The 14490-nt window shown below is 39.4% G+C and overlaps 1 protein-coding gene across 13 annotated transcripts in view; it reads right to left on the bottom strand.

Moving 5' to 3' along the window:
- Positions 1 to 14490, bottom strand: part of foxn3 (forkhead box N3) — a 341543-nt gene that overhangs the window by 17860 nt on the left and 309193 nt on the right. For 9 of the 13 annotated variants that reach the window (XR_013579427.1, XR_013579425.1, XR_013579426.1 and 6 more), the window contains one exon: positions 5799 to 5867. The exons of the other annotated variants lie outside the window; for them this stretch is intronic. Coding sequence is in view for 6 of the 9 variants with exons in the window: in XM_078562050.1 (XP_078418176.1) it covers positions 5799 to 5867 (69 nt within the window). In the remaining 3 variants the exon portion in view is untranslated. The remainder of the gene's footprint in view (positions 1 to 5798; positions 5868 to 14490) is intronic. 13 annotated transcript variants of the gene reach the window in all.

The raw sequence follows: 14490 nt of genomic DNA, 5'->3' as shown, positions 1-14490 counted from the left end.
ATACTTGAAAGAACATGGTGTATAATTTTTGTTTGATATTTTCTACAGACACATGAGAACTTCACACACCTAGACAGCATAGCTTTTTATGCATGTCAACACTATTCATTATCTGCACTTGAGCAAAATTCATATGCTCTTCACATCAGAAAGAGTTAAGCTGGCCTTGGACAGGTACTAGAATGCAACAGTGTACAAATAGAATGGGTTGTCTCCTCCTGCTCTTGAGTAACAATACATTGTCGTTTGATCCTCCTAGGCCATAGTAAGTCAGTGCTAACTTGAATTGATTAGCAAGAACAGAAATTTCCTCTCGTGCAACATTTCAATGACAGCTTGTGCAGGCGGACAAAATTTTCATCTGATACTACAAAGGGTTTCAGGACTTTAAACAGGATGATCTTTATTATAACTTAGTATTTAAAACAGTGGGAGCTTTTTTTTAAAATAAGGCTCCTGGTTCAGACACTTCGGCAGATAGATTTTTCCAGGATCTAGATTTCATTTAAAGAAAAATATTTCTCAGAGTAAATACGTGTTGGAAAACACAAAGAATTGGCCCTTCTAAGGCCACGAAAGTTCACAAATAACATTTCTGCTTGTCCCTGGACATGAACACCAGCGCTCCTTGAGCCAGTGAACAGAATGAATGTGTCAATTGAGTTGATACAAATCTGGACAAGAGAACTAACATGTCAAATGTCTACTAATTACCTTTCAACCTATAGAAATCTAAGCATTTTCTTTCAGAAAACGTTAAATAAATCTATCCTAGCACATTTTTAAAAGGTGTGCTGTATATATTTTTAAAATTCTGCCCAATTGCCTCCCTCAAAATAAGTTTGCCTTTAACCAAAGTTCATTGCTAAATGTGTGTCAATTATCCATTACCAACTTTTGCACTGAGGATTGCAAACAACTAGGAGCTGGATTGAAACAAATCACAATACTAATTTCACTGAGTGTTATTGGCAACCACTAGTGAAAGGAGTCCTGCTTCTCCTCGGGGGCTGGATTCTAATCCACGTCCCAAAGGTGAAACAATATTGTTTTTATACAGTTTGCCGTAAATCTTCCTCTGAGGCAACAGTTTCCTGCTTTGACTAACGCTACCGTTCGAGTCATTAGTTTTCCTGGAAATAAAATCAAAACAGACTTCAAACAAAATCTGGTAGAGAATCTGAAACATGATAAAGGAAGAATATGTTGGGACACAGAAGAGATTAAGTCATGATCTCCTAGAGAGAAAGTAAGGAAAGGTCAAGATAAGGGATTCCTTGCTGCCATAATAGGTATAACATTCACCTATTAAAATACTCAGGGTTTTATATACTATGATAATTTGATGATAACTTCTCAGGATTTATTTCATTGAAAATTATTGTACAGGTATCATAAATCTGAGATCAAATTTTCTTCTGTTAACCCGACACAGGTATAAAACTTTCCTATCTTGTAATACAATTAACTGACAGCAAGAATTTCAAAGCGCAAGGTGCATTTAATGCCTGCACACCTGTGGATGCAAATTAGAAAGTTGCTTGCCCTGGTGCCGACCAACCATTATAGAAGTTATTAACATACACTGGTACAAGTTGTGTACTTTTAAAAGCTATCATCAAATGAAATTTACAGGAATGATAGCACCTTAAAAGTGCTCAACTAGTTTCTTCAACAAGCAGGAAATTATTTACAAACCATCGCTCAAAAGGGGCTAAAGGAGAAATTCCCTTTCTCCCATTAACAATTCAGCTGCACACTTCAGAAAAAAAAACTACAAATTAGGAAAATGACAATTTACTTCCAGATGTCACAGGACAAGAAAATCCGACATTCAAGTAAGTTGGGTAACACCCAAGATACATTCAACTACTGTCAGCCATGTGCTCAATGATGCATCCAAAGTAATCAGTCAAGCTATAAATAAAAAATAAAATTGGCAAGTTATTATTTATTTCTGGCTGGGTTTGACTAACTTGTTTTTAATCTGGGAGACGAAAATGTCAGTGAAATAATTCTTGGGTTTTGACTGGAAAATTCTGTACTTCATATAAACTTGTCGAACTGTAACATTAATCAGTTGACCCGCGGTTCCACATTTTGATTACTCGATGAAACTAAAAGCTTGCACAAAGTAACAGTCAGTTGTCTGACCCCATTTATGCATCACAATCAATGGACTGCAACATGTAACACAATAAATCAGTTAAAAGCTCTGGAGCATGTACTTCTACCGAGCTGTGAAACTAGAAGAGTGAGCAGCACTCGCACAAATCCCTTGTGGAAAATGTTGGTTGAGAAGGTTACAAGAATCATTCCAAAAGTAGCCAATCTCAGGAGAAACAAACACCAAAGGAAACTAACATTACTCAATTTTTAATATGGTCAGAGTAAATGCAGATTCAGTAATGTCATTTTACAGTATGTGTCCAGCTTGCTTTGCAATATCCATCCCAACATTAGCATCAAGTGGCACAATGCACATCTACAAATATATTTAAAACATGATTACATTAGTTGATGGTATCTCAGTTTAGTAAGCATAACTGGATTTGTTTACCTTTCCATACGTTATTCTTTATATGTACAACAAAACAAATAGGAATGACTTCTGTCTGAAGAGCATACCTCTCTCCTCCACCCTCAAACCCATGTAGCATTCTTATTCTTCTGTATTACTATAACTGCAAGCCAAAGGTTTTCTCATTTGCTATGAAGCTCTTTGGAAACCCCTAAGAACATACAAGGTTTTATATAAATGCAAGTTCTTCCATCTTTCTTAAGATGGAAAGCGAAAGTCCAATTTCAGGTCTGTACTGTTCTATGTGCCTTGTGATGGTATATCAAAACCATTTGGATCAATATGAAGGTGTTTTCTGCCTTTCTTGGGTGACAAGTCTACTTGTGGCCTATCAATGAATGACTGAATGTTGTAGATACAAATGCATATTCAATAGAATCACAGTGGAGCCTGAGTTCACTCTACTCAATGTCCACATGCACATTTGCGGCCATTGGCTGGAGGAGCGGGAGCCCAGCTTGATTTTTCTCCATGCCTCAGGAGCAGTGGGGTCAATTCTCATTCTTCTATCGCTGTTGTGATGGAGATCAGTTGCCTTGAAATAAACCACACTTGGCACGTTCCACTTTTGTCTGTTTGATCGCAAACCTTGCCATTAAACTCAACATCTATCCACATTGCCATCAATATGCCTTGGCTGCATTATGTACTGTCCACTAAAGGCACCATGTCAAATTGCAATTTACTTTGTCAACACATCCCAGGAACATGATCTCTGTCAAAGGCATGAGCAGCAATGTCACGGGTACACCATTACCTCCAGGCCACACATTACCTTGACTTGATATATCAGCATTTACTCAGTTCAATGATTATGGTACTGGACTATCAACCAGAGACCATGAGTGCAATTCTCAAGTTATGAAGTTTGGCTAGTTGTGAAACTGAATTTCAAATAGTATTTTGACAGACTGCCATCAAACTCAACTGGTTTAATATTGCCCTCTGAGGAAGCCCCACTTGGTCTGGTCTACCTGTGACTCCGGTACCAAATTATGTGGTGAACTCTTAATACTCTTCAGGGCAAATTAAAGTAAAACATGGTTTACTTGATCCAGTTTCCGATCAAGACGTTGCTCATTTGAATTTGAATAAGTTCTTAAGTGTACAGAGGTATCCCCCAGTCACTACCTCAGGCTGAAGCAGGTTGTTCATAATATCAGCAACAACCCTGGGCTGAGCTTCTGATCCTACATTCTCTCCATCAAAACAATCACCGATTTATCTCTGCAATATAACCTGTGGCCGAAATTCTCAGCTCCAGACTTGACTATTCCAACATTCTCCAAAGCTGCCCACCCTCCCACCCATCCTTCACAAACAGCTTCCCAAATCTTTTTTCCTTTAATTCATTACTATTTAAAATTCAAGCTTATTGCCTTTCAATCAAAACTCCTTCCTGAGTCTCTGCGGTAACCTGCAATATGGGCCTTGATGCACAAAAGATTCTCAAAAAAGCATCAATCCCTCAAATTCAGACTTCTTTTGGCAACAGAAAAAAACTGTGAACTGTGAAACTGTAAAATGACTGTAAAATGCATACATGAGTTGGATTTACAATTGACCACAAAAAATGTAGTTGTCAGCATTAGACAATAAAATGTACAGGCTCCTCCCATACAAACTGTTTATCCAGTGATTAGCTCAACCACGCATACCAATAAAAGCAAAATGTCTGATCCCAGTTTGCAGCCACTTGGCTGATCTTAGCAGCAACAGGGGTGATACAGTTTGCTTCAGAACCCAGTGGTGAGGTACCAGAACGCAAAGCGCAACCCAGGAAGGAATTAGTCATCAGGAAGGAGGGAAGAAAACGGACCCAAAAAATACACCCGCTCGCACTGTTCCACAGTCATCTTCACAGAAATTAGCCATTATCTATTTTCTAGCAATGCTAGGAGGCAGTAACGCCCACAAGTGGTTTGAACACAGACATCATTTATTATGTAGGCGTTAGTCAAAAGATGTTCTCAGTCAAAACAAATTTACAGCATCACAATTGCATAATGTTGGATTTCAAATGTCTTTCTTCATAGAGGAGTAGGGCAGGATATGTACACACACCATAGAAACTACTGTGGGTTAACAAATAAAATAAATTCTCTTTGTAAAAGATATAATTACAATAACTTAATAAGTGCATATAAAACCAGGGATAGAATCTGTTCCAAATTTGCCATGATCATGGGCAGATTTGATTTATCAGGTTTCCCCATACACATTACTGTTACTGAAACAACATTCTTTTATAAAATGATTTCCAAGTGCAAAGATTAAGAAGCCTGGTTCATCATTTACAGCCAGGGATTTATATCCCAATGACTTTGCCTTGAATATATCAACCTCATTAAATAGTGAAGCAAGAACTGCAGGATTTTTTGCCTTTTGCTTTGTTAGATACAACACATATATTTTTGCCATCTTTAAAGTGTTAGTGATTTACTGCTTCTTTTTACTGGTTACTACAAGAACTTAATCAAACTTCCATAAATAACAAATGTTTCTCAACAGTGGTTGAAGCTCTAATAGAGACAGAAGCAGATCTCAAGCCTTGATGAGATGACCTTCTAACAAGATGTTTTATACTCATGTTTCAGTAGTTTTGAAGTGACTGAATTATTGAAATCAAGGCAAAGATTTATGCAAGGACATGTTTATCACAAATATGCAATCTCCACAACTTTTACCACATCTATCAAGAGGGATTGCTAAAACTGATCAGTCAGCTGCAATGGTGTACAAGTGGGAGGCTACCAGAAGAATCTATCAAGAGATCAAAGAATGTCACAATTGAAGCCGTAGGATTAGAAAAATGAGGCAAGGACAAATGAGGATTAGAAATTCCTACTGCGTGGAAATGAATACACCGATGCTTACACATGGTACTCCTTCTCAACTTCAAAACAAAAACCTTGACTTAATGTATACCTTAACTTGGACCTTACAAATTACACTGTCCTGGCAGATTCAATTGGCAGAAAGGTGGGAAACCTGGCAGACTGATATTGAATCCAACCATGGAAAAATCCATACGTTGGTCCACTTCCCAACTGAGGATTGCATGAGTGCAAGGGAAGAAGCAGAGCAGAGAGAAAAAAAAACGAAAAAAATAAATGGAATAAACGTCGAGGACTTGCATCACAACAGAACAATATCTGAGGAGGCCGCACTGCAATAAAAACCTTTATATTTCTATTGCAATGTACTGTGTACTCACATTCTGCTCCTTTCACCTCAGGGGAAGAATTCAGCAGCATCATGGCAGTGGCTGCATCAATATCAGAATCTGAAATAAGAAAAAAAAATCTACATTTATTTTTGACAAATATGTAAGAAGTTGGTGGCCAGTGGAAACGGGAACTGAAACAAATGTTCAGGAGAGACCATCTTCATAAGTTACAGCAGGTGAGCATGACTAGAGCTTTGTTTCATTCAGTGTTGTTGATCAAAACGTAACACTGTTATCCACATTAAATATTCAGAAGGTGCACAAAGCATCGCAGTGTGACTAATGCTTTGTCAAGGCAGCCAAATTTGTCTTCCCTTCCAGTTTCTGAAATAATAGGATTATTGACACACAACAAAGCACCAGTTGTAGCATTCATGTAGAACCACAGTCAGGACAGGCAAAACTATAAAAATCTCTCTCTCTCTCCGTCTCTGGGGAAAACTTCAGATCCTATAATAGATTTCTCCTCTCCTCATCCTTTACCCAACCCTGCGTCCAAAAAGCCAGGTTACCCCCTTGTTGTGCCTTTGCAAATGTTGTTATCTTTAAATTTAAATAAATTTGGACAAGGACTATCACTCACTATTCCTCAGAGTGCTATTTAAGGGTTTTCAATTATGTGATTTTCACCAGTGTTTGCAATTCAAGTAATCGCATTTCAATTCAGATAGATCACCTCAGAAAACTGCAGTTTTGCATAGACACTGAAGCAGCAGGAATAATGGTGTTCAAACTAATTATGTGTTTCGATAAAGTAAATAAGTGGTTATTTCCAAAGTCAGGAGGGTCAGTGACTAAAGGGCCCGGGATTTAAGGTAATTGCTTAAAAGAACCAGAGGAAGAGATTTTTTTTTGAAGTGCGAATTCTGATTAAAAGGATTTGGATAAATACTGAAAAAGTAGAAACTTAGGAGGTCTTAGGGAAAGAGCAGCTGAGTGAGACTAATTGAATAGCTCTTTCAAACAGTTGGCACATGCAGGATGGGCTGAATGGCCTCCTTCTGTGTTATTCCGTAACCAGAAGCTACAAATTCCGCAACAGGTTGCCTACTTATTTGCTTACCTTCCCAATTGAGAAACACCTATTTTCTACTTCCACCTCCCATGACGACCAACTTAGACCAACTTGCAGACATGAATCCTGGCATTTGGTATATCAAAGCAGTGCTCACGAAAATTGAAAGTTCACAGAGTACTGGTTTGAAATCCTTCTGGACCAAGTGCTGATACCCTATTGCTGTGGCCTCTTGCTGCAAAATGACCCATTAACATCCTCTACTGTTAAACTATATATCCATGTAGGTAAGGGATTCACCAAAAAAAAAATCAACTCAAAACAAGCTGACGTTTTACCATTGTGTTCAGTAGCAGTGCTTTAAACCCAGATCTGTTATAATGTTAATAGTCGATAGGAAATTAACGTGAAAGTTTATTCCATTATTGTAAAAGAAACACTTGCATTTATTATTGTGGCTTTTGCAGCCTCAATGTCCAAAGTACTTCACAACCAGTGCAGTACTTTTATAGTGTAGTCACAAAAATAGACAATTTACGCACAGCAAGGTCTCCTGAACAGCAACAACACAATGACCAGATACTGTTCAATGATATTGGATGGAGGATAAATATTTCCCAGAACACCTGCTCGTCTTTGAATACTGCCAAGGGATATATTTGATGTCCATTTTAAAGATCAGATTGGGCCTTGATTTAACAACTAATCCAAAACATAATGCAGAACCCCCCTCAGTGTTGTACTGGAGTATCAGCCTGGACCAGGAGCCCCAAGTCTCTCTGGAGTGGGATTTGAATCCATGACTTTTGAGGCAAGAGCGATACCATGGGCATTACATTTCTGCATCATAAAGTTGAAAATTCGATGCAATCGCCCATGACTGATCCAATTCCCAAAGTATGGGCCAGAATGAATAGTCACATGGAGAAATGCGAGCTGATTAAAGAAATTCAGCATGGATTTCTTAAGGGAAATTCGTGTTTAACTAACTGGGAGTTTTTTGAAGAGGTAACAGAGAGGGCTGATGAGGGCACTGCAGTTGATGTGGTATACATGGACCTCCAGAAGATATTTGATAGAGTGCTACAAACAGGCTTCTGAGCAGAGTCTCAAATAAAATGGACAGTAGCAGCAGAGATATGGAATTGGCTGAGTGACAGGAAAACAGAGAGTAGTGGTTAATAATGTTTTTTGGGACGGAGGAAGGTTTGTTGTGCAGTTTCCCAAGGGTCAGAGTTGGGACCCTTGCTTTTTCCGATATATATTAATGACCTAGACTGTGGTGTACAGGCCACAATTTCAAAGTTTACAGGTGATACAAAACTTGGAAGCATGGCGAACTGTGAGGAGGATAGTGTAGAACCTCAAAGGAGATAGACATGTTAGTGGAATGGGGCAGATAGGCAGTAGATAAACTTCAATGCAGAGGAGTGTGAAGTGATTCATTTTGGTAGGAAGAACATCGAGAGACAATATAAAGGGTACAATTCTAAAGGGGGTGCATATGGGTATAAGTTATTGAAGGTGGCAGGACATGTTGAGAGCGTGGTTAATAAAATATGCAGTATCCTAGGCTTTATTAATAGGAGCAGAGAACAAGAGCAAGGAGGTTATGTTGAACTTGTACAAGACATTAATTCAGCCTCAGCAGGCATATTGCATCCAGTTCTGGGTGCTGCACTTTAGGATGAGTAGAAAGTGCAGAAAAAATTCACAAAAATGGTTCTAAGGCTGAGGAACTTCAATTATGAAGATCGGTGAAGTTAGGGCTGTCTTCTTTGGAGAAAAGGTGGCTGGTAGGAGATTGGATAGAGGTGTTCAAAATCATGAGGGGTCTGGACAGAATAGATAGGGAGAAACTGTTTCCACTTGTGAGGGGATCAAGAACGAGGGGGCACAGATTTAAAGTAATTGGTAAAAGAAACAAAAGCAACATTAGGAAACAGTTTTCACGCAGCGAGTGGTTAAGGCCCGGAATGCAATGCCTGGGAGAGTGTGGTGGAGGCGGGTTCAATTAAGCATTCAAAAGGGAATTAGCCTGTTATTTGAAAAGAAAGAATGTGCAGGGTTACAGGGGCAGGGGAATGACACGAAGTGAATTACTCTTTTGGAGAGCCTGTGCAGACATGATGGGCTGAATGGCCTCCTTCTGCACTGTAATTCTGGGATTCTGTATCTTGAGTGAGTTTTTGAAAAGAAAAATTCTGCTCCATTGGCATTAGATGACAATTTATTTTCTTTCAACACTTTCTCTTGCAGGCACTAACTCACGCAGGATCAGTAGGTACTGGTGGCATTCCTACAGTTCACACGTGAACCAGGTTATTCATTCTTTGAACTGAACTCAAGGATATATTGACCTTTGAGAGAGTGCAGCATAGATTTCCCAGAATGATACCTGGACTCCAAGGGTTTAATTATAAGAGGTTAAACCAACCAGGGTTATATTACTTTGAATTTAGAACTTAAAGAGTGATTTGATTGATATTTTCAAAATATGAAAGGGGAACAGATAGGGTAGGTGGACAGAGCTATTTCCACAGGTTGGGAAGTCTAGGCCTAGGGGGCATAGTCTAAAAATTAGAGCCAGATCTTTCAGGAATGAAGCTAGGAAACTTCAACACACCAAGTGGTGGAAGTTTGAAAATCTCTTCTGCAAATGGCAATTGATGCTAGATCAATTGTTAATTATAAGTCAATCAAGATTTAAGTTAACCAAAGGCATTAAGGAAATACGGAGCTAGGTCACAGGCCAGCCATGATCTCATTGAATAGCAACACAGACCTGAAGGGCTGTTCCTTGTTCCTATCCTTCACTCATTCGATGTTTATACAAATGGGAGCAGAAATCTGTCCCTGGCAATAGCATGAAGCAAGCAGTATTTATTGCATTATACTTCTCGCCGGACATTCATTTTCAGTTAACCAAACAGGCGCAAGTGCATACTGGGAAAAATCGATGCAACACTACCCTGTTCGCACTACCCCTCCAAGTTAAATTTCTATCCCATGATTTTTCTAGATGGAAATTAAAAGTATGAGCCATGGCTACATTTTCCCTCACTAGCCCATGACGTCTGAGCTCAATTCGGCTGCCTAAAGTGAAATCTACAATCAGCACAGGCCAGTAATTGAACCTGGGGCTTTCAACAAATAGCTCAGCTCTACACAGAATACACCATTGCCATGTGGTGCTCTCTGAGGTTCTAAAGGTTTAAAGAGAAGATTTAGTGATAGCAACAGAGAATGTTGCCACCTCATTGAAGAAATGCAAATTTAGCCCATTTTGCTGTTTTGTGTCTAGTTACCTACTCTAATCCTACTTCTATGCCCTTCCCCAGATTCTTCCACTTCTGCTAAAGCATTCAATAAGCAAACGATCCATTTTGTGAAAATGTTTCATAACTTCTCCATTCATCCTCAGTCTACGTTCCCTTGTTACCGATTTGCTCACCAATAATGGAAATGATCATTACTATTTACCTTTGTGAAACCGTTCCAAAATCTCCTACACTTTTATTTGATCCCCATGACTTCTATTTTGGGGAAAGCGTTCCACTGCCTCTTATTCTTAGTATCATCCGATTGTGTTTTTTTAACAATACCATAATGAGGGGTCTAGAATCGCTCTTGATACTCCAGCTGTGGCCCAATTAACATCTTGTACAAAGTCAAAAACACATCCCTATGTTTATCTTCAATGCATATGGATAAAACCTAGGATTGCATTTCCGTGTGATATGGCGCTTCTATCAGCATTCCCCAGACAAATACTGTTCACTCTAGCGAGGCTTTTCCTTTATAGATTGCTGTTCCTTTCACTGTTCTTGTTCCAAATGTTTTATTTCACAGTTTTGCATAGCTCAGCCTGTGCAATATTGATTAGTAGTGCCATACACTTCACAGCTCAGATCTGAACTGATGGACTAGAATGCGCTGTTCACCATCACTGCTCCCCCTCCACTTCCCCCACCACACAAATGCTTTGCTCCAGAGTCCTGTAAATGCACACATGCTCTTATTATTTGCCTGTCAGTGCTGATGGGAATAGTCTTTCAAAGAGCCAGTGATAATGTTAGCAGTCAGACTGCAGAAACAAAAAAGGAACTTAATCCGCATGACAAATTCTGCATCAGCACCTGTTAATTCTACATTCAGCTGAAATAGTCACGTCCATGTCTGTTTGTGAGACAATGCGAGACTTTACATGCACTGCTCTGTCAGTTGACAAATAATCTGAAACAGATGGTACATTCAGGGAAGAGGAAAAATTATCTTTTTATAACTATATTCAACGTCACCTATTAAGAAGCAGTGTCGTCGTGACAACAGAGGCTGCCATAGCAACAGTAAACAAGCTTCCGACCACCAGTGAACGAGTTGAATGGAACATCTGCCCTGACAGACCATCTCAGCTGCCCCAGAGCAAAACGGCTAGGGGCGCAGTGATGCTGGATGACAGCACGGCTGAACGTGCTAGGTCTGAACAAATGAAGTATACAATCATCACTGACATACAGACGCCAACTTACTCAGATTTCGACCTTTGTTTGCTTGGTTTCAACTAATGACTGCTCCTGCACTGAACTAATGACAAGGTCCATTCATAAACATTTCCACCCAAGGACTGAGGCTAAAATTGACCAGGTTGGAAATCACACACTTCGGAAAAAGAGGGCACTTATCTAGCAACTAGGGTCGCTATGTATTATCAATTCCGCACTGCGAAGTCAGGATTTAAATAATAGTTTTTGCCCTTTCATCCTGTAACCTTTGCTTTGCTCATCCACAGTTGCATTTCTCCAGTTCAAAATGCCGCAGAGTTTAGAACAGAGCAGGGAATTGGGACAGACTTTTCAGAATAAATCTTTGCCTGTATTCGGCATGTAATTAGCACGGCACTAAGATAACCTTTCAGTTCTAGTAGTAATATCCTGAAATCGGAAACCAGATGGTCACCAAAAATCCATGATTTTTTTCAACAGTCAAGCTCACTGACTCTTACAGGCCACTAGATGGAGCAATGTCTTAGAGTACTGGCATTCACTGTCTTTTGAAGAAAAGGCATGAGACCACTTCTGCAGTGCAAGGGACCATCTGCTCTTGGACAATTATTAAACATTAATATGGGGCAAGATCATGCTACTCCACCACAGTGACTGCACTTCAGAACTGCTACCTGGCTATCAAGTGCTTTGGGATGTCCTGAGGCCATGAAAGATGCTATCTATATAAATGCAAGCTCTTTCTTTTACTCAAAAATAGAAGATGCTAGAAATACTCAGCAGGTCTGTCAGTACCTCTCCACAGATATGGCCAGACCTGCTGAGTATTTCCAGCCTTTTGTTTTTATTTCAGATTTTCAGCATCTGCACTACTTCTCTTTCTTGTACTCAGTTTGAAGCACACAGCATGTAGCTAGTGAGAGAAGCAGCGGATGAAAAGTTAGAAAATCTTTTCAAATAAGGTGGACTAATTGATTTCTTTCACATTTAGCACATGTCACACGAGATCAGTAGCTGTTCAGTTGCTATGGTCTTCTATAGTCAGAAAAACAATCCCTGAAAACTTGAACTATCCTTTTTTTTTTAACGTCTTTAGTCCAGTTTCAATTTACCCCTTTATTTTTCTCCACCTACCTCTTCTCTATTAAAAAGGTGGCGATTAGTGCTGGTTCTCTAATTCTGGCCTCTTGTGCATTCCCAATCATAGTTGTTCCACCATTGGTAGCTGTGCCTTCAGGTGTCTAGGCCTTAAGCTCTGATATCCCTCCCCATAACTCTCCACCTTTCTAGCTTTAAGACACTTGTTAAAACCTACTAACTCTTTGACCAGGCTTTTGGTCATCTGACCTAATATCTCGTGTGGCTTGGTGTCATACCTTGTTTTATAATGCTCCTGTGAAGTGCCTTGGGACATTTCTTATGTTAAAGGTGCGATATAAGTTGTTGCTGATAATTAGTTTATTGGTGGAGTGTAACACATCACACAAGTATTCTTCATGTGAGGCTTGTCAGGGTGTGAGCAGACTACTGAGCGAGGCTAGAATTCATGAGTCCAACGATCCAGTGTGTCCAAATTTATAACAAAAACAAAGATACCTGGAAAAACTCAGCAGGTCTGGCAGCATCTGTGGAGAGGAGCACAGTTAACGTTTCGAGTCCGCATGACTCTTCAACAGAACTGGGTCCAAATTTATCTTTATTGAGCATTATATTTCATTAGGTTTCCACAGCAATATTTGTTGTACAGTCCTACTTACAAGTGACCAATCTACCTCGTTAACATTTGAAAAGGATATACCCAAGAAAAGTTTCTGAAAGATGGTGTGAATTATATTAATGCATGTATGTGGAAGAACTGGGGTTTAGACTACATTGGTAAATTTACAACACAGGAAGGGCCCATTCAGCCCCAAATGGTCTATCCCGATGCTTATGCTCCAAATGAACCTCCTCCCATCCAACTTTACCTAAGATTTATGCAGCATTGCAAGATTATTAGGGGTTGGGGATCAGCAGTTGTCACTGGTAGCTAAATTTCTGCAAGGCCTTGCTTTATGAAGGAGAAATATTTCAATTGCATAGTCTGCATATTTAATCTCGGATGTGGAATTTCAGACTTCAAGTCCCAGCAAGTACAAGTTTCGTGCTACTATAGGAATGATCAGTTCTCTTGGGACAGAAATCTGAACAGTGCGCAGGGCTACAGATAAATTTTAGAATATTAGGAGTGTTCTTATCGCAAAATGACCCTAAAATTACTAAATGTATTAAATGGACAGCTTTATGCTGTGGACTGATTTCCAGCACAAACTGCAGCTCAGCTTCACATAGAACCTTACAGCTGACTTTGATCCCATAAATCTGTTCTAGATTCAAACCTACTTCCAAAAAGTGAAATGAACAGGACACTGACCCCTGAATCACTCTTCTTCACCTATGAAGGTGTTAAGGTCAATTATACATCACCTAGGTTAAAACTACACAGTGTTTTGTGCTAGCTTATTTGAAAATGACTAGAAGTTACATGGTTATCATCATTATGAGAATGGATGTGAAGAATGTGTTACGTGTTGACCATTTAATGCCATCTGTTTGGCTGTTAAGTGCGACCTCTGAGTTTCATCCGCCATTACAAAACTCTGCATTGGCCGAGTATGCTAACTGTCAGTCATTGTTGGAATGTGAACTCTTATCAGGCATTAACGCAAGCTGTCTCATCCTAGCAGATTGCTGGTTTGAATTAATCCCTGTGCATTCTGTGTTTTCCTGGTTCAAAAATCACATTGTGCTGACCGTGTGTTTGAAAGGTACAGCGCAAACAGCAAAGGATCAAAGATGGACAAAAACATTAACCCATTTGCTTATAGTCACTAAGCAAGGTTTTATTTTACTATTGATAGAATGAAATAAATTTAGCCTTCTCGCCTGCCCCCTTAGAGAAGAAACTGAAGAAATGGAAAGGCCTTACTGTTAGGAGCTGAATCTACTTTCTTTATAAATGAGAGATTTCCTAGCTGTCATGCTCTGTACCTTCTACTGTTGAAAAGCTAGCTGACCCACCAATGAGTCTCTTTAAAGGAAATCCAAAGTCAATAGTTTTAATCCCATGAATCTGGAGACACCTAAAATGAGGTTAACAATCATGTATGCATTCAGGAAG

Source organism: Cetorhinus maximus, chromosome 18, assembly GCF_964194155.1.
Source record: "Cetorhinus maximus chromosome 18, sCetMax3.hap1.1, whole genome shotgun sequence".
NCBI classification, from domain to species: Eukaryota; Metazoa; Chordata; class Chondrichthyes; order Lamniformes; family Cetorhinidae; genus Cetorhinus; species Cetorhinus maximus.
Note: the sequence above shows the minus strand (reverse complement) of the source record. Positions and strands in the feature narration are given on the sequence as shown.